The following is a 26,472-nucleotide window of genomic DNA, read 5'->3' as shown; positions in this document are numbered from 1 at the left end:
ATTGATAGATGAGTAAAAAGAAAAAGTGCAAACCTCAATTCGTCTTTGTTTCCACCTACTCTATAAAAGATAATTATCCTCAAATAGGAAAGGATAAAAACAAATATTGACTAGAGATAACTGCTAAGAAAATAAAATGATCACTATGTTTTCAATAAGTTTCAGCCAGACAATTGATAATACAAGGGACTGAGAGAACTTGCAATGAAATGATCAAAGATTAGCTTTTATGGAATCACAAGAATAATCAGATTTTGGAAGTTTCAGGATAAGCATTGGAATTCTCATTTTTTTCTTAGTTTAAGGACAAATGTGAATTTCAAAGCTTCACTTACTGGTTAATAATATTCCCACATAAGGGAATAAAACATTTTATTAAAAAGTTTGGAATTTTATTTATAGTATCGGGGGCAAGGAAGCACCAAAGCTTTATGCATCAGAGCAAGTCACGTCAAACCAACCTTGCTTCCTCTTCCGACTGTGTTACTATCCTGGAAAAATGAGGAAAATGCATTGAAAGTTGTTTCTGACTTTTGGCAGGACATTTTTAAAAATCTCTAATTATATTCGTATAAATAAGATTAGGAAATTCTTGGTATTATGAATGAAAATAATTCATTCATAATATGCAAAATATACTTAGCAAATATTGTCAATGATCAATAATTAGAAGTTCTATTAATACTTTGAACATACTTATTCAACAACTGTAGCAGACTTGAGTTCACCTACAATGAGCCAGACACACTGCTAGGTGCTGGGGCAAAATTTATGAATAATACATAGAGGAGCTCACAATATCAGAAGTTTAAAATAACTTCATCAGGACAGAAATATAAGCTTAAGTTATGTCCTAGTACAGTTGCTGGAACATACTCTGGAGCCAAATTAGTATTTTTAAATTAATAAATCAATCAGTAAATCAAGCAGAGGTGAAAATCAATATTCAGCTAAAGTTAAGGCCAAAGTTAAATATTACCACCAGAGAAGGAACTGTTTGGAGAAAAGATTAAATAAGAAATGTCATCCAAAAGTAATGATTATTATAATTTCATAGTTAAAATGTAATAGATTTTTAAAGTTTGACATTGTAGTTAGGAACAGTGATTCCTCTGCCTTGTCAGCTGCAAGATTGCTCCTGTTGTCAATGTACTGCACATTTATGTTACCAAATAAGAGCTCACTTGAAATAGAGATCACTGGAAAAGGAAAGAAAAACAAGGGTGCCTTGTCCTTTTCTAGCAGTTCCTTCATATTCTACATTTATGACTGGATTGATGATGATATTATGGATGTTGTTTACATGATTCTGGATAGTTTTGAACTCATGTAATTTCAGTGCAGGAGAATTGACATTCTGCTTTTAATGTAGCCCATACAATGTAAGAAACTCTCCCAATAAGATCTTACTTCACAATTTCTGGCTTGAGTGAATTGAAATAACTTTTAGTTAGGAATAACTTTTATGGGTAATTTGGCTTGAAGTTATAAATGTTACTGTAACAATTATATAAAAAAGACTTGTGATATAATTTAATAACAGTTATTCTTCATATTCATGTTTATATTTTATAAATATTTATTAGCTCAGAAAGGTTATTATATTTTTTCTAAAGTTATATAATGCACAGTTTTAATATTTTTATTGCCTTTCAATCTCTTTTCATATTTATTAGATTTTTAAGAAGTGTTTAACTGCTTTTGCACATAAACTATAAAATTAATTTTTAATTACTGTAAGATTGCCCACTTCCATTATCAAAATAAATTTATTTGTCTATTGGCTGACAGAATGCTAATATATTAAAGACAATAAAATTTTCCTTCTATATTAATAATCTAAAATGTTTATCTGTATTCAAAAGAGAATATCCAGAAGTTAGTAATAAGTCTCATTGGCATGCCTTGTTTGTACTACTTGCTTTGCTAGCTAGCTTTGATGGTAACCTATGTGATCACAATGTGTTGATCATGCACAATCTGAAGGATATCAGATAGTGTGAAGTATTTTGGCCCTCCAAAGGCTGAAGCCAAAGCTAAATACATAATTTTGATTGAATACCAAGGCTAATATCAAGCTATACATCTTAGAAGTGCTAATTTTTTAAAGATTACCCCCTTTGAATATCTACTACACATTGCATGAAGGTCAAAAGAACATTCTTGCTGAAGGTCAACATACTATTGGGAGCTGTACGTTCCTTTAGAAGTAAAACAAGCATGGCCCTTTGCCCTCATGGAGCCTACAGTTTTGGAGGGATAGCAAAGAGTAAGCAAATTATCACAAAAATAAATGTGTAATTAAAAACTGCAATGTGTTCCATGAAGGAAAATACAAGGTGCTTTGAAACCAGATTGAGGGAAGTAATTTAAATGAGGAGTCAAGAAAAGCCTCTTTGAGAGGACGGTATTTAAGCTAAGAATGAATGGATATGTGGGGTTCAGTAAAGTGAAGTATGGGAGAGAGTGTTCCAAAGAAAAAAGCTGATAGAGCCAGTTGTCCTGATGGGACTGAGTCAGGAAAAGAGTTGCAGATAAATTTCTGGAGGGGTTTTTAGGGGCCAGATCTTTTAAGCTCTAACCATACATGTTAACCATTTTTTATTTTTATTCAGATATAATGGAAGTATTTGAAGGGTTGTAAATAGGATATTTTCATTTTTTAAAATATCGTTCAGGCTGCTCAGTGGAAAACGGATTCGAGAAAAGAATGAAACCAACAAGTTAGAGTATGTTAAATAATTCTTAGAAATGAACTTTTATCCATCTTTACCCATGCTATTAGACTTTTTGTGTTTTTGCAGATTGAAGAATTTACCATTCTCATTTACCAAACTTAAAGAGCTTGCAGCTTTGTGGCTTTCTGACAATCAGGTAAAAGGTTTTATTGCCTGATTTGTTTATTAAGATGAACTATAATTGAAAATTTGAATTACTAATTTATTCCCCATAGATACCTTTGACAGCCACTACAAAATGTAGGTTGTTTTTGTCCCCTGAAAGAGAGATTTTTGTAAAGATAGCAATTCAAACATTGCTGAAGTCAAAACAGTACTGTAAGCCCCACCCTCCTTAAATACTTCTATTTAACATCTACTTCATTCTCTGAGATCTAATACACAAAATGATCATTTTTATAGCTTTTTAACCTCTAGGTGGTACATGTATGTCCTTAGAGGATGTACTTTAATTATATCTCTGAAGGTAAAGTATAAGAAATTGTTACCACAATCCCCACAACAGGGAATTATTATCCTCTGTGTTCCTTTTTCTTCTTATCCTTTTAATTATAATCAACTTAATTCAAAAACTTCATTCAAGAAATTTGAAACATCAGGCCGGGCGCAGTGGCTCATGCTGTAATCTCAACACTTTGGGAAGCTGAGGCACACAGATCACTTGAGGTCAGGAGTTCAAGACCAGCCTGACCAATGTGGTGAAACATTGGCCTCTACTAAAAATGCAAAATTAGCCAGACACAGTGGTGCATGCCTGTAATCTCAGCTACTTGGGAGGCTGAGGCAGGAGAATCGCTCGAACCCAGGGGGCACAGGTTGCAGTGAGCCTAAATCACACCACTGCACTCCAGCCTGGGCGACAGAGTGAGACTCTGTCTCAGAAAAAAAAAAAAAAAAAAAGGAATTTGCAATATCTTTTTGGCAACTATTAGTATTTTCTATAAAATTGTTTTGATATTATTTTTTATCCTCTTGAAAACATATATTTTAATTGAATCAGTAATATTGCATTAGTAAATAATTTTATTAACTGGAAAATAACAAGAAATCATTGAAGGTTTCTGATTTACCTACAGAAGAACTAATAATAGACAATTTTTATACAGTTTATTGGTCCTCTTTTCTCTTGTGATCCTTAAATTTTGATACACCTATCCTCAACTATGAATGGCTAAATGAAAACAATTCATCTTGGATTTAGTTCGTCATTTTCTGAGCATAAAAGTAGCATTACTGGTACATGAATTATTCATACTTACAGTCATTGGACACTTTTGTGGAAAATTTAAAATAACCTTTACAAATTATAAAATGTAAATATAAGAATATTGTTTGTGTTCCTACAGTAATTACAGCATTTGCTTCCATCTACTGAGTCAAAAATTAGTAATTCAAATTCAAATCTTATCAATGAACTGTAGATTTTTCAAGGTATCAACATATCATCATAAATAATTTCTGGAATCAATGTGAACTATGCTAATGTAATAGTATATTCCACAATATTGCATTGTGGGAAAAAAATATGATTTATTATTCTTATGGGAGAATGAACAGAGCAGTGACTGCATCATTTAACTTTTATTTAGAACATTAATGTAATGTGGTTATGATTCAGTTTCATAAGACAAACTGATATCAAAAATCCCCTTTGTGTTTCACTCCTATTAATATCATTAAATAAGCAGATTTTTAGTATATTAGATAATATCATTTCCAATATATTTCTGACATGGAATGTAAGAGTTCTAGAATACCCCTTCAAAGTGAATATTTCTGAAATCAAATTAATAACAGAATGAAATATGCACAGAGGTCAATATATTATGATATATATTAGGTACAAGTACAGTTGCTTATCTATAAAGTGGACTCTGTCTTTGGCTATAAAAATATCTCTTATAAATAAATGAATGCTGTTTTAACCTAATTAAATTCATAGATGATCTTGCATAGCATAAATTTGATAGCAAATTCCATTTGTCTTTCTAGGGCAACAATCCATGAAAATGAATAGGCATATAGAACCATACCAAAACCTTACTTAGTTGAAACAATTTAACACATTTTGAACTCTTCAGGATTAAATCTGACATTGCTCAGTTGAATAGGTTTTGGTAAGTTTTGTAAAAGGGTATACTAAAGAAGAAGAAAACTTTATTATGAAAATCTTAGGATATGAAAATATTCCTCAGTAATAGTGTTATTTCATGTTGTAATTTCTTATTTTATTTCCTTTTTTTTTCACTTTTTTTCCCCAATGTTTATCTGGGTGAGACCAGACTATTGACTGTTATATATTTGCAATTGTATTCATCTAAGTTGTATGTTCTTTGCTTCTAGTCCAAAGCCCTTATCCCTTTACAAACAGAAGCCCATCCAGAAACAAAGCAAAGAGTATTGACTAACTACATGTTTCCCCAGCAGCCTCGTGGTGATGAAGGTAAATTGTCAGTAGAAATTTCTTCTCTACTTATAATGATTATGGATAGAAATGACTAATTTTATTCGAATCTCTGGCCAGGAGTACTGGCACATGGACAAGCCTATAAAGATAATTACATGATACACAAATATCATTTGGGGATATATTTTAAGCCTAAGTCTTGTTTTCTACTCTATTTTAGGTAAGCTTCCAAAACAAAACTCTTCATCTTTATATCTTACATAAAAATATTGTTGATTTTTAGGAGCAACTATTTCTCTTTATGGATTGCAAGACACATGACTAGTAAAGCAAATCTGGTACCCAGCTAACTGAAATGAGCTAAGAGCAGTCAGATCCTAAGGAAGTTTCAATGAACTGGTTTAGTTGCTGTGTTCACTTATTGCATGAACACAATTTAAACATCTAGTCCAATGATCTCTGGACTCAAATTATTTCATGGTCTAAGTTAACCATAAATAGATACTTGCAAATAAGACCATTCTTTCTTTTTCAAGTTGAGTTCCCCTAACCAAAACCCCAGATCAAACCCCAAATCCTTTTTCAATAATTAAATCTTCTCTTCTATGATCACATTATTCATTTAAAAAGGTTAAAAGAGCTTTGTCCTTTGCTATTTGAAACTTAGTGTAGGCTCCTTAGCCCAAACCAACACAAGCTGATATGCACATTTTCTACAGTTATAGAGTAAAAATAATTCTTGGAAGAGTAAACTCATTTTAATCCAGCCATGGGTTAAATCTACCCAATCCATGTGAATGAGGCCTACTTGTAAAAGAAACCATTTGTTTATGTATTTTTTATTTCCAGGGATAATTATAATAAATTACTTTGGTTTTTGACCTCCAAATGTAAGTGAATCATTTTGGAATTTTTAGGATATTTTTCTTTAAATTTTGTCTATATAAGTAGGAAAAGAAAAGATTGTTTTCATATGCATTTTTATAAGTCAATAAAATTAATCTTTTGAATTGATAAAAGAAAAGCCCCCATGTTTATATATTTTATAAGAGACATCTTAAGTAAGGATTATGTTATATTCATGCAGCTTTACTTATGTTTTCATTTTAATAGCTCTATATTATCAAAATATTTAACTCCAAAAGAATATAGGAGAAACAATGAAAAGTATCTCTCATTCACTGGTCATTTCTGAGATGTGATCTCACAGATTGAATCCCTAATTTGTCCCAACGTAGATTCAGTTAGGTAAGGTGGAGTGTTAAAGAATTAGACTAGCTGAGCTTGCTTTTGTTTCTGCTTTTTTCTTTGAGAAAAGAAAGGTTGGTAATTGAAAAGTTTCCTTGAATTTAAAGTAAGTCATCCTTTGGTTTTCCAGGCAGGAGTGTAATAAATGAGTTTTCAGAATCCCTTGTAACAAAGAAAGACATGTATGATAAAGGACCTCCTTTGGAAAAGAATTTAGCCTTAACTAAGTACTTCCATTGCATTTTCATGTGATCTTTACCATAATGTTGCAAAGAAAATATTATCATTAACCAACATTTTATGTAAATTAAAGATTTATAAGCCATTTCCTTGTTAATTTGACATATTTAAACTAATTGAAACAGACTATACTTTCCACATTCTCTACCATAAAAACAAGCTCCCCTCATTGACCCCACAATAAAAGGAAAAGGTTGCAATCTTAGATACCTTATTGCAAAGTAAATGTTATAATGTTATGTGGTAACTTTTATAAAAGAAATTTTTATAGAGTTTAGCAGTTACAAATAAGGATTCTATTTAGACAGGAACAGAATCCTGCACTAGCCACTGAGAAGTCTCCTAACACTTTGAGCAAGTCTCTTCAAACTCATTAGTAAAATAAGGATGAGATTAGTAGTACCATTATGTTGTTGTAAGGATTGTAAAAGATAACGCTTTAAAATGCTCGCTCCAACTCTCTATATTATTATATTGTCCTATGGGGAGCCCATTTCCTACACTAGAAAATTTCCCAATCCTGAGTATTTTAGGAGTACTGAATTTGAGTTAAGATTACAAAAGGCCATGTAATAAATATCAAGGGAATTTTATTCTTTTGTTTCTCTTTCCTTCTTTGTCTTTCTTTTTTTCTTTCTTTCTTCTTTATTTTTGTACTTGTTTGTAGTATCTATCACCATTTTTGCATACTGTATTAAATACTTGGTATAAAATTGTTTTTTAAAAAAGCAATAATACTTTGGAATCTAACTGTAGATTTCCAGTCAGACAGTGACAGCTTTAACCCTACACTGTGGGAAGAGCAGAGACAACAACGCATGACTGTTGCCTTTGAATTTGAAGACAAAAAAGAAGATGATGAAAATGCCGGGAAAGTTAAGGTGAACCTTTTAGCTTTTGTTTCCGCTTTGTTCTCCTTATCTTTTTGTTTGCCCATTGTTCTTATTCAGATAGATTTTGGGACAAAGTCAGACACCTCTTCAAGTCTCATGGCGGTACCTTTCATTACAGCATGCTGGTAGTTCTGGAAGCATTGGTGTGCTTCAGAATGAGACTAATGTCCCAAATCTGAGTGAGCAAATTTGAAATGCCACCTCATCCAACAGAATAACTGCATGAGAGAGATTCAAGCTGAGAGAAAGTAGAAAAAAAAATCTGTATGATCGACTTCATCTAAGAACCTTATTTCATTGTTGACACACTACACACTACAATGATTTTTTTTTTAATCACTGAGCAAAGCATCATGCAGACTGAATGAGGCCAAAATAAACATTTCTGGAAGGGCCAACAGATTAATATATTGCATTGGCATTAAAATCTCTGAAAGGTTCTGTGTCCTTGGGCTATTCAAGAAGAATTTATGAGTTTCCTTAAATGTGAGGACAAATTTTAAGGAAGATTAGTGCCTAATGGCAGGTGATGTTCCTTAGGGAACATAACTTCAATTTTTTTTTCACCTCAAAGTATATTTTAAAAGGTCTTTTATAGGGACTACTAAGTCAAGTAACAAGATTGAATTTTAAAATCTGTATTTCTCCATTACTTAAAATTTTAATTATCATCAGAATTGATTTAGATTTTATCAGCATCACATTTTCACATTGTCATGGCAGCATCTTGAATCTCTCATTTACTTTTTATAACATTGTATGTGTACTTTTTCTATCATGGCTACTAACAGCTCTCACTCTTAGTGACTAATTACCTTTATAATTGCATATATGTTCTATTAATAAAGCTAGGTTGTGCGTTATGTTTGTCTCCGTCCTCTCCTTTCCACATTTTCTAAACTTTATTTCTTAAATCAGCACATGAGCACTTACTGGCAAGGCCTACTAATATCGTTACGGAGAACCCAAAATGGATTCCCAAATCCAAAATAACAATTTTGTTAAAGATTTGGGTTTAAAAACATGTCTCTGGATAGTTGATTAGTGCTGTCTAACAGCCAAAGAGGCATCTTTTTGAACTTGTGAATTCCTGGAAAAAATACTGCTAAACTGAAAACAAACCTTCAGAACATTTCAGTTCTTTTACGGATTTCTTATGTTAAATCCAGAACCAATGGATGATGCATTCTATACCAGACTTCTGATTCATCTTTATATTTCATTGAATTACCAAAAATTACATGCTTCTTCCTGAAATTCTCTATTCAAAGAATGCAAGAAGAAAGTGCATTTAATATACTCTGGTATATGTGTCAATGAAAACTTAAAATATAGTAAATGCTTATGGTTATTTAGAAGCCCTGTTTGTGTGTTATGTGTTCAAGTTTGTTTATAATCAGAGTAGGTTCATTATACTTTAGAGTGTTTTTACTCTGTGTTTATTTACATTTGGTTTATTTATGTATTAATGAAACAGTGTGTGTTTCAAAATCTCAAACTATTCAGTTTTGACTAATTTGAATATTTCCAATGCCATTGGCTATTGGACAAATTAGAGCACAAACAAACTTCTAAATAAATCATCATGGAAGTATGATGAATAGAATATATTGTAATCTTACACTGAATTAATCACACTTTTCTGGTTCATTACATGTACATTAAATTCAGCACCATTTTACCTTTAATTTACATGAAATTTAAAAAGGAATCATTGACCTATGCTTTCCACTTTCAAATGGACTAGAGTATAATGCCCTACTTATAGTCTGTACAGTGTAGTATGAATGCTGCATTGTGTGAAGAAATTGTGACCCTTTAGCATCATATAAAATTAGTGCTGTTTTATATGTGGATTTAAAACTAATTTTATGATCATTGTTTTAAATGCATAACTCAGAGTGAAAGAAAAAGAGACTAGAAAAATGATAAAGTGAAAGTATTGCTACAGTGCTCCTCTTTCTCCCAGAAAATGGAGATTCCTTCTCCCACAGGATCTCTCCTGCCAAGCCCCCTGGGAAAGGGGCCAGCGTGGGATTACTCTCCAACCTGCCAGACTGTCTGGCGATTGCTGCACACCATGGGCCAGGTGTGATCAGCAGATCCAAGATATGCCCGTCCCCCAGAATGACCCACAGCTGGCATGGGGTTGTATAACTGGCCTCCAGCAGGACAGGAGCATGTGTACTCCATTGCCAGTTGCAGCACAATCCACCACTCTTCCCTCTCTAAGTGGCAGACAGGTAGGCCTAGGTGTCTGGGGTAGGAGAATCTCCCATGTAGAGGCAACCTTGGAACAGTGGTTTATGGGGTATGTTCTGCATGATTTGGGGTAAGAAATGTTGATCACATAGAAACCTTCAAATTGCCAGTGTTTCATCTCAATTTAACATTTTGTTTATTGACATTGGCAATGGGGTGGGGAGGACTGAGCCAGAGGGGAGGGAAAATCAATGTGAGGTGCCTATTGGTGGGATATCTGGCATGGTTTTTGAGTTGAGTACTTTTTTTTTCTTTAATTTAAAGTGTGGGAATACCAATAGTTGGGCAGAATGTTGATGACACTATTGATGCATTCTAAATTGTCCCCTCCACATATATGCACATTTTTTATAATGTGAATTCTGGGGGAGATTAAATAGCTAAAACTTAATTCTTAAAATAGTATCAGATTAAATTGAGATTTGCTGAGAGTGGCCTTTAAGCACAAAGATAGACAATCTGTTGAAAAGCATCAATTTCCTTTAATTTGAAGACACAGATCATATGAATTCCTGTAAGAGAAGATTGAATTGGGAGTTGTGGCAAGTAGGGCTTCCTTATCTTTGTGGTTGGGTGTTTTAAGAGGGTAATGGGGGGGAAAACATGTTTTACTGGAATATGAAAGAACACTGCATGTCTTGTAAACTTTACTATCCACATGTAATGGACTAGATACTTATCCATTGTCTTATATTTTTGCTATAATATAAGGCAAGCTGAGAATGCATTTTCCTAACTAAAACTGCTATAAGTTTCTTTTCTTTGTATATCATTCCAACTAATTCTCAAAGTAATATAATATTTAACTATCAATGATCAAAGTATTAACTAATATTTCTCTTACTGGAATTTGCAATCAAATCAAATTAGAATTTGATCATGATGTGAAATATAATATATTATATTACGTAATATAATATAATATATAAAAAAACAGTTCTGTGTGAATTCAAGATATCATTTCTAAATGCCCTAAATGCCCTAGCTATTAACCTTAAGTGATTCTTTATTGCTGAATTTTTGGGGGTCTCCAACATCTTGCAGCTGCTATTTGCATTTACTGCACTTTATTTACATCTAAGATACAAAGAATGCTGTGAAACATTTCTGTTTTTCAAACTTAAAGTAATATTTTAGTAAAAATCTTGCATTTTAATCAAATGTATATGTGAACTGAGCAAATACTTTATAGTGAGTGATCAACACAACACACTTTTGCAAGAATATAATTTATTTTCCTACCTTTGTGTATAATAAATGAATTTATATATTTTATCTCATATTGGAATAAGAAAACATTTATAGTCTATATATTTAGATATATAGAAAAATTGCTCTCGTATTTGGGTATTACTTAACTATTAGTATAACTGGGTTTATGATCATATTCACTTCTGATGCACTGCATATATCCACTGAAAAATAAAGCAAAGCAATCTATAAATGGGCATAAAATATGCTTGCGTAGAGCTTCCAAACATAATACAATGATAAAAATATAGTTTTATCTTAAAAAATTATAAAATATTGTGTTACTTAGCTTTATTTAAAAAATAGAAATTATTTTGCCATTTAACTCAGAGAAATTCACATTTTAAACTTACAGTATTTCTTCCACAATATTGTACAAATATGTGCTGCACCCATACTCTGAGCTAGCATAAGCATTGGAGTCAAAAGACCTAAGTTTGCATATTGCATCTACTAGCTATGTAATCTTAGGCAAGTTACTTACATGGTCTGAGATACACTTTTTTTCTGTAAAGTGGCAACAGCTGCTGCAATGGGTTGTGAAACTTAGGTGAGATTTTATATAATTATTAATTATATAATTTTTAATAATTAATCATTTATTATTTAGTGTATAAATATTTATATTTAAACCTGTAGAATTTATAATAATGTTTATGTAAATAATTAATAATAAATTAAATATCCCTATAAAACATTTATCATGGTGACTGGAACATGGGAGATACTGAATTAAATAACTGTTGCTACATATAATTGAAAAAAAGATCCAGACAGTTAACAGATATTATGTTTAGACATATACAGAGTAGAGTCAAAATCACCAAAAGGAATCCAGATTTTTAAAATATATTAAGTAAAATGTGACCTTAGAAATAGTATCTCATCTCTTCATAGAACTTACAGATTTTCCAAGAACTTTCACATTTTTCACATTTTAGCTCCAGATTAACTCAAATGTGTAGGAAATACATTATCATTTCCATTTTACATGAGTAGAAACAACAGAAAGATTAGTGGATGATAGCTAGTTGGGAATAAATCTATGACTTAAATTTAAATCTTCTGACTCCAAGGCCAGTCAATTCTGCTAGTAGGCTAGTAAGTGAGAAGCAAGGAGCTTACTTTTTAGGTGAAACAAATCCAAGCTTTATAAGACCTGGAACTTCCTCAATTTAAGGGGGATCCTCTTTCAGGAAAAGAATATAAAATGACTCTGTATATAATAAGACCCCTCACAAGACTTTGGAAGAGGTGTGGGGCTTAAGCTGTATTAATGCATAGTAAATCTATTTCTAGATGTAATTGTTGTCACAAGAATAAAATATTCAAACATCTTCTGGTGATGTGACCAAAATATCACATGTACTTGCTTATAAAATAACCAGAAAATATTAGTACCATGTCAAATAGTGATCTAATTGTGTCAGATGGGACATAGCATCTAACAAAAAATACATTACATTATTCAATGAAGTATTTAATTCAATTAAGGAAGAACACTTCACATTTCTTTTGCCTTCCATTCAATTTATAAGTGTAGTTTTAGTGTTAGGGGTTTTATAAGTTGCATAGAATTTTAATTTAATGCCCTACTTTAGCTTATTTTTTATTCACATACAGCTGGTTATTAAAAAATAAAATGTTCTTAATTGGCATGATAGTCATAGCATTCTACAACTTACATTTTTAATGTAATTTTTTTTTTTTACTTCTAGCACTTTGATGTCAAGTACTTTTAAACAAGTTCAATGATATAATTTTTAAATTATACTTAATTTGTGATTAACATTTCTAATACCAATTTAAACAACAGATCTAAGAATGCATGTATCCCAATGGACTTTGTCTACTAGTCATATCATTCCTTTTATGTTTATTTAAGAATACATTACAAATTAAGTACCCTGGGATTTATTTATATTACAATCTAACAACTTACATTTTTTTTCTGTCAATTCTAACTTTGTTTTGGGTTATATTTTTGTAGCTATATTTCTATATATTATCAATGTCATCCTTATTTATTTGAGAGTTTAAAGAGATTAAACTACATTTAAATAGCACTTACATTAACAAAATTATCTGGTTTTTCATTTGTTTTCCAAATATTTACTGGAATATAATTTTATATCTTTAATATTAAAAGGAATGTTAGAAGTCATCTAGTGAAGTCCAATTCCAGTATTTGATGAGAAAAATGAGCCACAAGGAAGACAAAATACTGAGAAGAATAACACAGTTGGTGGATTTGCTAAAACTGCAGATGGGCAAAAGTGTTTGAATTCATATTCATAATTTTCAGATCTATATCACCATCATAGTTACTTACATCCCATGAATTACATGGGTGTATGGGGGTGGGTGCGTATGTGCCCCTCACTCTTTTTTTCTCTCCCTTTTCCACTCTTCCTCTTCCTTTCACTGCTTCTCTTTCGCCTTCTCTTCTCTTACCCTCTCACCCCCACACACACTTTCCACAGATACATACCTACCACAATCACATAAATCATTTCATTTTGTAAAGTTGATTCTACTCAGATGCAAAACATGATTGTTGGAACAAGCCAGGCCAAGTAAATCCTTTTTTTCCCAGACCCTTTTAATTAGCAAATTAGCATGCACAACTTGTACTTATTCTATTTTAAATATGTTATAACAAGTACCCTGATGATGAAATATTCTATATGGAATGTCTCATATTTTCTACCTCTAAATTTAATGCTAAGAATAGTCATTAACATGTGTTCCCAAAAGTTAGATTGATACCCTAAAATGAATTCAAGAATGGAAATAAGTAGCTGGATCGATAAAAGCCAAAATTTACACATGTCCCTAAAATATGTTAGAAAGTGGTCCCAATTTTTAATTTCTCTTCATTATAAGATATTACTACTCAAGAAGCATGTCACTTTCTTAGGGTAAAAAGTAAATATAAAAACTACCCTGAAGCATTTTTTTCCCTTAGGGATTAATGAGAATTAGCTAGTCTACCTTTTGATATAACATACCAACTGTTTAACAAAGGCTAATGCATATTTGGGCAGCAGATATTGTCAACTCCCCATTTTTTAATATGCAACTCTACTTGTAAAGCTTGTTGGGTCTCCTCCCATCACCTGCATTGATACTCAAAAGATACTCTTAATATCAACATAATTACTTACAAATATTAAAATAAGGAAGAGAACAGTGTCTAAAGTAAGAAAGCAGCTGGTATAACGTGATTAAATTTTTCAAATTACCAATCACTTAAGTGTTTTGACCTACTGCTATTTCAGCCATCTATAGGGTAGGTCTAAAGACAGAATATGATTCAAAATTAGTTTATAATCTAGAAGAATGGGAAGGGGTGGGAAGTCCCACAAGGCTAAATATGAAAACACTATGCGTCCTACTCTATAACAGTTTCTCAGCCAGCTCAACACTCACTGTATTGCATTTGATTATACTACTGAATATAAAATGGGGTAGTTTTGTGAACATGCTTGCTGAAGTTATTTTTATGTTAAATTTCTTTTTGTAAACTTCTAGGTTGAAATAAACCTAAAACGATATCCAACTCCTTACCCAGAGGATTTAAAGAATATGGTAAAATCTGTTCAAAATTTGGTGGGTAAGCCAAGCCATGGAGTGCGTGTTGAGAATTCAAATCCAACTGCTAACACGGAGCAAACTGTGAAAGAAAAATATGAACACAAGTGGCCGGTAGCCCCAAAGGAGATTACAGTGGAGGTACTTGAAGGTTATTGGTAATTGCCAGTGTGGTTTGGATTTTTTGGAATTTTAAATATGTTTTTTAACTGAATAGATCTTCCTTGATAAGTGCATTTTTCCCCTAAAATATAAATGATCTCTCTACTTTTTCAAACTATGAGGGTTGCATTTAATCAATCATAGAAAAATGATACCCTCATGGCCAAAAATCATTAACATAGCTCCAAAAGTTCCAATACACACAGAATGAATAAGTTCATCACCCAGCAAGGCCTGGCCAGTGAGTGCATTATATCATATTAGTGACATTATTTTGGCTACCCCAAACTTTTATTGTATTAATCATTAAGAAAGACTAATCCAAGATTTTCTGTTATGCAAATCTCATAAAATTCCTAATTAGATCTAGAGCACAATTTTTAAAATGTTTTTATCTTTGGCTTACAACTTTTCTAGGAAATACTGATTAACAATAAAAGAAGGATATAACTTTGAAATTTAGATTTATGGAATCTAGTCATGTGAAGCTTAATTCCTATATTTTAGAATGAGTTAGAAATCCATCCTTATTGATTTTGTGGTCTGAAAAGAATTCAACTACACTAATGCCACCTCTACTATTTCATCACCTCTTCAGCTAATTTGGTTATCATATTTTTATCTTCATTAGAAACATAATTGATCTGAGTACATCTGTAAGTTCGCATAACTACTTCTCCAAAATCTAGATTGGCAAAACTCTTTTACAAATCTGCATTTCAGAGCATCATTTTGTTGCATTTATTAAACACCAACTGCATATGTAACACTGTGCCAAATACTGTGAGAGAGAAAAAAGAAATATAAAATGTGTCTGTAATCCCCCAATAATTTAAAGCCGACTCAGATACACTTAAGACACATGAAACAATTAAAGAGCATATTATTTAAAATATGATCCCATGGTTAGTTGAGTGATGGCGAATATAATGCTCTAAGTTTAGTTTAGACTGTGTATTAAAGGTAGGGTGATTCTGTTAGAGAGGAAAAGGGAGGAGGGCATTCCAAGCAAAGGGAAGAGCTTGAGCAAAAATAAGCATAGTGTGCATATCTGCCAGCAGAGGTACCAACCTACCCTAGAGGAGGGGAATACACCTAGATTTCTAAGGGAAAAAAAGGTTAACATTCATTTTCATTGTTTTTTGCTTATAAAATCAGTATCACTATACTTTTTCCTTTCTAAAATATTATGCACATATTATAGTAAAGCAACAGACTGTTCTTTTATCTCAAAGATATTGCTGCAATATAAAGGGGAAGGAAACCAACATTTAGCAGATACACATTAAATACATACATATACATTTTATATTTAAATATCCTGTAATCACAGTTTGACATCAAAATAACTGATGGTCATGAAAATCTATAAACTGGATAATTTTACTATAAAATAAGAGTCTAAAATGTCTTCATGCAGGGATGGGATAGATGAGGCTTTGGTCATGAATTTAATAATAAATCTTAAAACTGTCCCAGAATCAGGTCAAGCATAACCAATCTAAAATTAGATTTAATGTTTCCTTTGTAAACTTGCTTTTGCTTTCGTGTTCCTGATCTTGATCTCACTGGCACCATTATCTTCCATTTCACTCAAGCTAGAAATTTGAGAGATATCCTTATTTCTTCTTCCTTCTTTCTCTCCACTTCCTGTGTCTTCCAAATAATTACCAAAGCCTGTGCATTCTCACCTAAGTGTATCATTTCTACCTCTTCAGGCCCTCAATTCTGTCCTGCATTACTATAAAAAATATCTGTTTTTTTTGGCTTCCCTTGTCCCCAGCCTCCTCATTGCCTTGTCAATGGTCTTCCTAAAACAGAATTCTAATCATTTCTTTGCCCTCCTTAAAAACACTACAGTGACTCCTTATTGCTCAGGCTAAGATTAAAGCTCAACTTTCGGCTTTAAATTTGTCTGTGTGATTTGCACCACCCCTTTCTTAGCTTTCTTCTACTAGTCTTTTCCTCTTGAACAGAAATTTCACTGGCAATTTCAATACTTTATCTAAAATTGAGATTCTAGATCTTCTCTCTCTAACTTTTAACCATCCTAGAGCAAGGAGGAACTGTTGCTTTCTGTATTATCCTCCTGTCTCAAAATAACTGCAGCCAAAGTAAAGGTTCACACTCTATTTTTCAATGTCCAGATTTAATAAATGCAGATAATCAAGCATTTAGCTGATCAGTGCATACTAAATATTTATGTTTTGCACTTGTATGCCATTTTTTGGGTCATTATTATTAGTTCACACTGCCAAGGATATGGAAGAGGGTATTATACACTGCATGATATATTTATTCATGTGATTAAATATAGAAAAACCCCCAGAAAAGAATAAAGGTAGGCAGGACCAGAAGTGGAAAACAGAAAAATTAAATAAGGTAGAAAGATTACAAATGCAACTAAGGGGAAAAAGGAAAGGTAAATATTTATTGCTCACTTTCATTTGCCAACTATATGCCAGTAGTTTTAACATACATTATGCCAGACAAAGAACAGGGCTGGCAGAGCCATAAGAAGAAGGAGGACAGGGAGATTTTCCTTTATAATGCCTTGTACAGTTTGCATTTGCCTTTTCCCCAGATCTCTTTATATGGCTAGCACTTCCTCATCCTTCAAGTTTCAGCTTAAAGGTCACCTCAGCAGGAAGGCCTTCCCTGGTCACCCTGATCAGTTAGACCCTCTGATATTCTCTGTCACGTCACATTATCACATTAAATATGATGAACAGTTATGATTACTTTGTTTATTGACTTCAGACTGTGAGTTTCATGAAGGCAGGGATGCTTTCTTTCTTGCCCGTCCTTTTATTGCCTGAGTCTAGCACAGTGCCTAGGATAGAGTAGGAGCAAAATAAATATTTGTTGAATAAATGAATGATTGATATAGTCTAGTATAATGACTCTGGTAACATGTCTGTCTCTCCATTCAATTAGATATTCATTGAAATCAAGGAGAAGTTCTGAGGTTTTTTTGAATTAATAATTTAATTAATTGATACCTATCCACACTTCATCACCTGTGTGTTCAATACACTCTTGGTATATAAATGCCCACAGCGTCTCAGTGATGTTATGGTGATCCTAGACAAAAATAAATACCTAGGAGTTTCATTTGTTATTCCCAAACAGCTTAGTAAATATTTATGCCCTACTTTGTGGTCATTTGAAAAAATCAATGCAATTAAATTGAAAGAGAAAATTTTTACCTTATTCTTACCAAATCAAAGCCAAAATATTAATGGCATACATGCACCTGTTAAATACCACCTATCTTCTCACAGCTAGGAATCATAGTAGACACCACAATTTTAATTTCTGTTTCTCATTGATTTTCAAATGGCACTTGGTTTTTGATCACAGCAACCACCAAAAACCCAGCCTCACAAGGATTTTGGTTTTTTGTTTTTGGTTTTGGTTTTTTATTTTTTTGAGATGGAGTCTCGCTCTGTTGCCAGGCTGGAGTGCAGTGGTGTGATCTCAGCTCACTGCAACCTCCAACTCCCTGGTTCTAACGATTCTCCTGCCTCAGCCTCCTGAGTAGCTGGGATTACAGGCATGTGCCAGCACAGCCAGCTAATTTTTGTATTTTTAGTAGAGACGGGGTTTCACCGTGTTGGCCAGGATGATCTCGATCTCCTGACATCATAATCCACCCACCTTGGCCTCCCAAAGTGCTGGGATTACAGGCATGAGCCAGCATGCCCGGCCAAGGATTTTCATCAAAAAGAATGTGCAATCTAATGTTGTAACTGAGAGCTATCTCAAGCTAGCCATTTGCACAGTGTCTGTCTAATGTCAAGTATTGCTTTGTTTCCCTCAAACATTTAATATAACTCACAGTGTCCCTGTTAATTTCAGCAACACCCATGGGTGCCTCAGAGTACAGTTTAAGAATCAAGGGGTAGGGCTTTTAAATCTAGCACACATGAATTGAAATCTTGGCTCCACCTTGTGACCTTAACGAGTTCCTAAAACCTTTTCGATCCTTGGTTTCTTTATCTTAAAAAAAACACAAAACAGAAAATATAACAGCTATTTGTATACAGCTCCAAGTACAGTTATTGACACAGAAGAAGCCTACAGTAAATCATTCTCTCTTCTTTCTCAAGAGAATTATATGCCAATTCCTTCCTCATCCTCCTTTCATCCTTCTGCAAGTAACTACCAAGATACATGTTCACCATCCAAAAATGTTCTCCATTTTTCTCTTTGTTAGGAGATTCAGCCCAATTTTTTTCTATAGAGGAACATCTTTCTTCCAGTAACAGAGAATTGTCAATTACCCTCAAAATTTTCCTTAAATTACTTTTATTCATGCTAGGCCTAAACTCTCAAAAGCTCAGAAATAAGCTTGCTTTCTTTCCTTTGACTTCTTCCTGAGGCTTCTTTTCTTTATGGCAGTAGCAGCCAAGATGTAGTTTGAACAGTGGAAGGGCAATTGTGTGAAAAAGGACATTTTACCTTTTCTTTGTCTCCCACTTCTGTCTCCTCACCAGAAAGAAAATATGGTTCAATCTACTTGCAATGGAATCCCCACTAAATTCTATTTTCTACCAAAAACTTCCTTTGCCCATGGAAGCATTGCCCATGGAAGCAGTCCCCAAAACTTTGCCCACTTTTCCAAAAGGAACTCTATTCCTCTAGCCTCTATAAAAGCAATTATAGAAACAAAATTAGTGATTTGTTTCCTTTGTTGGATAGTTAACTTTACTTTGTGAAACCCAGGTGAGAAATGAGCTATTCTTAGGATAGACAATACTGCATACACAGTATCACATAGATCTTTGAGTAGCACAGATCTCAGTTCAAATCCTGGCTCTACCACTTATTAGGTTTGTGACTTAGAATTGTGATTTTACCTCACTGAGCCTTCATTTCCTTATCTGCAGAACAAAAAAAAAAAAGATGATAATAAATAATTTGAATGCCACATAATGATAAAAAAATAAGGTTGTCTTTTAAATAATTAACAAGGACAATAGAGAGTGTTTAGCATAGTAGCACCACAGCAGATGTAATTAGTGCCATGTAATTTATGGCCATTATCATCATTGTCATCATCATCATCATCACTTTGTTCATAAGGGTAAGAGAATCTACTCGGACCACTGCAAATTCATCATTCTTGTTTCAATAATGTCCTTCTAAGAAGAAATACAAGTTCATAATTAGCTGATAATCATCCTCTCTTCCTGGTCATTAAGGCTGTTTTTGATTCCCAATAGAAATTCTTGAACAGGATCAGAAGCTTGAACCTGAGTCAAACCAGAGCTACCATGCAGAGTTCCAGTCATAATTTTGGTATACAAGTTTGAAAGTGTAATCAATACAAACAAGATGACCTGAGTACTGAATGTGTAGAACATAAGGGAAAAAAAAGCAAAACCCATAGTTATTTTAACATTCTGTACTTGTACAACTATTTGGTTTGCTTTTTTGTGTTTCTATTCTATTTTTGTTTTTCTTTTGAATAAAACGAAATTCCCATTTTTGTAATTAGGTATCATAGGAATATTTTTAGATTATTATTTCAACAAATAACTTACCTTTAGATTCATAGATTGTTAGTGCCAGACAGGAATTGGCACTAATTCCTGTTACTGATTACCTTTATTTTAATGATGATAATGCCCAGAGAAGTACACTGACTTGCCCAATGTGACTAACAAAATACAAAAATAGAAATAGGATGAAAATATGACATCTTGTAACAAATTTTTTGGCAAGTCAGCATATTTTATGCCTTTCATGGTACTCTTTCTCAAACTCATATCTTCTTATAAATTTCTCCAAAGGTATATAGACTTTTATCCTCCATTCTGTCACCTTGAAACTTTGTCATACATTTCTTATGCTAAATCTTTGAACTAACTTTCAAAATCAATCAAAATGAAGAATATGTACCCTCTGAAATAATTTTTAAAATCAATCAAAATAAAGAAAATATGGCCTCTATAAAAGATTTTATAAAAAAACAAAGTCAGTGATCAATTTCTTTTGTTGGGTAGTTTTCTTTGTTCTGTGAAGCCCATGTGAAAAATGAACTTTTCTTAGGATAGGCAATATGGCATGCACAGTATCACATAAAACACTTTTGAGTAGCAAATATAGCCTCTTCAACTACTGAATTTTCCATTCTACTCCTTTTCCTGTTCCTCTTTGCAATTTGATACCTCATTTTAAGTTCCTTGTGTGCTCACAGCTGAGCTCACCAGGAGGCAGCACAAGGTAAGGAAAGATCACTGGAATGGAGCCCAAGAGAATCCTGCTGCAGTGCTGGATCTGTGTGCCCTAGGCCTAAGCCGAGTCTCAGAACCCGCCTCTAGAAAACAAAAGTGTTGGACTAAATGACCTTGCCATTTTCTTTTATTGAAATATTCTATTTAAAAACTTAAAAAGTATCAGATATAACCAGGTTTTTCAGGCAAATATTTCCATACAAACCTAACCCAAAAGAATCACAAAAGATAGAACTTAAACCAAAAGTTAAAAGAAATGGACGTGCTTCTCTGCAATAACCAAAGACCTGAGCATGTCTCACTATGGGGGTCCTTGGCAATATATAAAATTTATAGTAAGAGTTTCTGCCTGTTCATTATACCAACCGATTAGTTTTAAGACAGGACTTTTTAAATTTACAATATTTTCGTCCTCAAGTATATTTTTTCTCTGATTTTTTTTTTTTTTTTTTTTTTTTTTTTTTTTTTTTTTTTTTTTTTTGAGACGGAGTCTCGCTCTGCCGCCCAGGCTGGAGTGCAGTGGCCGGATCTCAGCTCACTGCAAGCTCCGCCTCCCAGGTTCACACCATTCTCCTGCCTCAGCCTCCCGAGTAGTTGGGACTACAGGCGCCCGCCACCGCGCCCGGCTAGTTTTTTGTATTTTTTAGTAGAGACGGGGTTTCACCGTGTTAGCCAGGATGGTCTCGATCTCCTGACCTCGTGATCCGCCCGTCTCGGCCTCCCAAAGTGCTGGGATTACAGGCTTGAGCCACCGCGCCCGGCCTTTTTTCTCTGATTTAACAAAATATTTCTAAGTATTTTACATTAGTGCTCCAAACTCACAAGATACTAATGAATTAAAAAGCTGAAAAATTCTTATTTGAATTAAAATTAATCTTAAGGGAAAAGAAGACATAACAATAGCTGCTATGCATAAATATATCTCACTACTTATGGGCATAGATAAGGCGTTTTTATATCTAGAAGAAAGTGAGAATTTGGTATTTTACCTTCCCCTAATGCTTTCCACACTCCCTGGTTAGCTGAGAACAGTAATTTGAATTGTGGAAGTTTAAAATTCTTGGGTTTTCTACATGTTTATTTGTCATTATGAAGTTATAGTCGTGTATCGATATTGCTCGTTACACTCAAAGAAGGGGTATAGAATGAAGATTTAGCACGCTAGATTAGGTGTGAGAAAACCAGGAACCTTTGGAAGAAGACATGATAGAACTTGAGAAATTGAGGAGATGATCACTTGGGATACAGTAGAAAGTGAGGAGGAAAGTGGTGGGAAGAGCAGGATTTATAGGACCCGACAGTGAATTAATGTGGCTAGGGATGCACACACACACAAAATCTTAGTCAGTGACATACTTTCCTCTTAAAACTCTTAAGAGAGTTCACCACTTAGAACAATTATATGCATATATGTCATATTTGTGTGAATCATACTGCTCATTAATGGCTTATCATAATTCAGTCTGGTGTTCTAATGACTTATATCTCATCTCTCCAACTAGATTATAAACTCCCAGAGGGTACCAGCGACATTTTGTCTTTCTTTGGAACCTCCACAGTTCATTGCACAGTGCCAGGCATATAAACAACATGCAAATAAAAAGGATGAATAAATGGACTCACTTACGTTAGAAAAAAAATTTTTAATGCTTAACTCAGAGATACATATGGTTTATTTCTCCCAGTGCCCCACAGTGAACTGAATTCTAGAGTCACATTTTTGAATCTGAGCCAAATAAACATACTGCCACTTCGGTTAACCATTGTTTAAATGTTTACTTTCCTTGTCCTGTATTATTATATCTCTCAGGATTCTTTTGTTCATCCAGCTAATGAAATGAGGATTGGGGAACTTCACCCTTCATTAGCTGAGACCCCTCTGTACCCACCCAAACTTGTTCTGCTAGGGAAGGACAAAAAAGGTAACATTGTGAACCCAATGTGGAAAATATGCTACAAATGCATGTGCATGATGAATCGCCAGTTGTAAATTATGATACACCATAGTCTATACAAATGTTTTACAAATATGCATTTCTAACCTTAATCGGTATGGTTTCCATTTTTCATACTTGCTTTTCCGTGTAATTGTCAGTGTCATAGCATTATAACATTTTCCCCTTTAAATTTCAGAATCAACTGATGAGTCTGAAGTTGACAAAACTCACTGTCTGAATAACAGTGTTTCCTCAGGCACTTACTCAGACTACTCGCCTTCCCAGGCTTCCTCAGGATCCTCTAATACCCGGGTTAAAGTGGGGTCCTTGCAGACAACAGCTAAAGATGCAGTACATAATTCTTTGTGGGGTAACAGGTGTGTTTAGAATTCCCTCCTTTTGTTCCCAAACGTTTATTTTCAGCAACTTTTTAAAAAATGGAATCTTCTTAATTTTGGAATTGTATTCAGCACACAAGTGGCACAGAAGACAGAAGGGGCAGGTAAGCAAATGTTGTTCGCCTGGGACTGCCAAGAACAGATGAATCCATCTTACAGGGAGAGGCCATTGTTTAAGGAAGACATGGTAGGAGTTAACAGGATGAGATGGTAGAACAAAAAATTTTAAAAATAAAAAAAAAATGTTAGCCCACTGATACTTATTGATGAGACATGGATGTTTTACCATACAAAATGGCATAATGAATTAAAATAAAATGCCAGTAAAACACTTATGTGTTTGGTCCAGAGTAAGTGTTCAATAAATTTTCATTGCTATCATCATCATAATAATTTTATCACCACCTGGAAAAGTTAGGATGTATTTTAAAGTACTTAATCTTTCCAAAATGCCTCCTCCTCTATATTACTCTAACTTTACAGATGAAAAAACAAAAACCACACACAGAGCACAATAAAGTGACTCAATAAGGCAGTGTTTTCCAGTTCTAATTCCATTTTGTAACTTGTTGCTATGTTTTATACTACAAATAGCAAATTAAAATTGTTATATGATATAGGTAGTCAATAACTTTTACTCATATTTTACTGAAAATATTGCCACTATTGGCAACGTCTTCTTTAGTAATTCATGAGTAACTTTTCCTATTCATTGATGCTCATAATAAAAATCTTAACGCTTTCAGTCTGTAAATTCATTATCTGCATTATTTCAGTATCTGCTAGAAATAACATGGTCAATGATATAAACATGTCAGGGATCTAAAGTCATAATATAATTTACGTTCTACAAAAACATACCTGAATATGCTCTCTATATAGTAACATTTAGTGTCTTCAAAACCTGACCTTCAAGTAAAAGTTATCCAAAGACAATTTAGATTCATTACATACACCAAGCATTTGTAAGAAAGGTACTCTCAGCCAATAGTTCGAAATGTACCAAATCAGAATCTCCAGGAATGGATATCAGGAATCATGATTCTAATTAGACCCAACTCTTCGTCCTTTTCAATTTCTTCTTCCCATTGTGTTCACAGGATTGCACCATCTTTCCCACAGCCTCTTGATTCAAAGCCATTACTCAGCCAGCGGGAGGCTGTTCCCCCAGGCAGTATACCACAGCGTCCTGACCGGCTGCCCATGAGTGATACTTTCACTGACAACTGGACTGATGGCTCACATTATGACAACACAGGGTTTGTTGCTGAGGAAACCGCAGCTGAGAATGCCAACAGTAATCCTCTCTTAAGTTCGAAATCTAGAAGCACATCTTCGCATGGACGCAGGCCTTTGATCAGGCAAGACAGGATTGTTGGTGTTCCCCTGGAACTTGAGCAGTCTACACACAGACACACACCAGAAACAGAAGTGCCTCCTTCCAATCCTTGGCAGAATTGGACCAGAACCCCTAGTCCATTTGAAGACAGGACCGCTTTTCCTTCCAAATTAGAGACAACCCCTACTACCAGCCCATTGCCTGAAAGGAAAGAACATATAAAGGAATCTACTGAAATACCTAGTCCTTTTTCTCCAGGCGTACCATGGGAGTATCATGATTCCAATCCCAACAGGAGTCTTAGTAATGTCTTTTCTCAAATCCACTGCCGCCCAGACTCTTCTAAAGGTGTTATTTCAATTAGCAAAAGCACAGAGAGGCTTTCCCCTCTAATGAAAGATATCAAGTCTAATAAATTCAAAAAGTCACAGAGTATCGATGAGATTGACATTGGTACATATAAGGTGTATAACATACCATTAGAAAACTATGCTTCTGGGAGTGATCACTTAGGAAGCCACGAACGACCAGATAAGATGCTGGGACCAGAGCATGGTATGTCCAGTATGTCTCGAAGCCAGTCAGTCCCGATGCTGGATGACGAGATGCTCACCTACGGAAGTAGTAAAGGGCCACAACAACAAAAAGCTTCTATGACAAAAAAAGTCTATCAGTTTGACCAAAGCTTCAATCCTCAAGGATCAGTGGAAGTGAAAGCCGAAAAGAGGATACCACCCCCTTTTCAACACAATCCCGAGTACATGCAACAGGCCAGCAAAAACATCACCAAGGATTTGATTAGTCCTAGAGCTTACAGAGGATACCCACCAATGGAGCAAATGTTTTCATTTTCTCAGCCATCTGTGAATGAGGATGCTGTGGTGAATGCCCAGTTCGCAAGTCAAGGGGCCAGGGCAGGCTTCCTGAGAAGGGCCGACTCCCTGGTGAGCGCCACAGAAATGGCCATGTTTAGAAGGGTCAATGAGCCTCACGAGCTGCCCGCAACTGATAGGTATGGCAGACCTCCATATAGGGGAGGGCTGGATCGCCAAAGCAGCGTTACAGTGACTGAGTCCCAGTTCCTGAAAAGGAATGGCAGGTATGAAGATGAACACCCTTCATATCAAGAAGTGAAAGCTCAGGCGGGAAGTTTTCCGGTTAAAAACCTTACCCAAAGGAGGCCATTGTCTGCGAGAAGCTACAGTACAGAGAGTTATGGTGCCTCCCAAACCAGGCCAGTTTCAGCTAGGCCTACTATGGCAGCTCTTTTGGAAAAAATACCATCTGACTATAACTTGGGTAACTATGGTGACAAGCCATCAGATAACAGTGATTTAAAGACGAGGCCTACTCCTGTGAAGGGAGAGGAGAGCTGTGGTAAAATGCCTGCAGACTGGAGACAACAGCTGCTTAGACATATAGAAGCTAGACGGTTAGACAGGGTATGTCTGGCATTTCTCTGTAAGAATATCCCTCCTGCCTTTAGTGTTACTTTTTTGGCATTTCTAAGCACATGTAGTGAAGCATGAACTACGTGAATGAATTAGATGATCAGTATTTTATTTATCTTTATATTGTGGGGGAAATGGATCATAATAGTTTTTCATGGTTGTGGCTAAATGCTCTCTGAGAGTTCATAACCTGCAGGTGAATTATTCATCAAATCTAACCCAAATGTTGTTAGTAAGAAAGAATTTGACTCCATTAGAGGGGATGGTGCTTCAACTGTTTTCTAGTCATTAAGGCAAAATGCCTCTCCTA

The 26,472-nt window shown here is 34.2% G+C and overlaps 1 protein-coding gene across 10 annotated transcripts in view; it reads left to right on the top strand.

The window, feature by feature from the left end:
* Positions 1–26,472, top strand: part of LOC105498361 (leucine rich repeat containing 7) — a 571,142-nt gene that overhangs the window by 438,542 nt on the left and 106,128 nt on the right. For 8 of the 10 annotated variants that reach the window (XR_011619899.1, XM_024798135.2, XM_024798137.2 and 5 more), the window contains exons 14-21: positions 2,805–2,874; positions 5,082–5,181; positions 7,390–7,514; positions 9,521–9,769; positions 14,574–14,774; positions 22,848–22,959; positions 23,171–23,351; positions 24,473–26,153. Coding sequence is in view for 9 of the 10 variants with exons in the window: in XM_024798135.2 (XP_024653903.2) it covers positions 2,805–2,874; positions 5,082–5,181; positions 7,390–7,514; positions 9,521–9,769; positions 14,574–14,774; positions 22,848–22,959; positions 23,171–23,351; positions 24,473–26,153 (2,719 nt within the window). In the remaining variant the exon portion in view is untranslated. The remainder of the gene's footprint in view (positions 1–2,804; positions 2,875–5,081; positions 5,182–7,389; positions 7,515–9,520; positions 9,770–14,573; positions 14,775–22,847; positions 22,960–23,170; positions 23,352–24,472; positions 26,154–26,472) is intronic. The other 2 variants (XM_024798136.2, XM_024798139.2) reach the window with 2 other exon arrangements.

The sequence above is a fragment of the Macaca nemestrina genome, chromosome 1, assembly GCF_043159975.1.
Source record: "Macaca nemestrina isolate mMacNem1 chromosome 1, mMacNem.hap1, whole genome shotgun sequence".
Classification (NCBI taxonomy): domain Eukaryota; kingdom Metazoa; phylum Chordata; class Mammalia; order Primates; family Cercopithecidae; genus Macaca; species Macaca nemestrina.
Note: the sequence above shows the minus strand (reverse complement) of the source record. Positions and strands in the feature narration are given on the sequence as shown.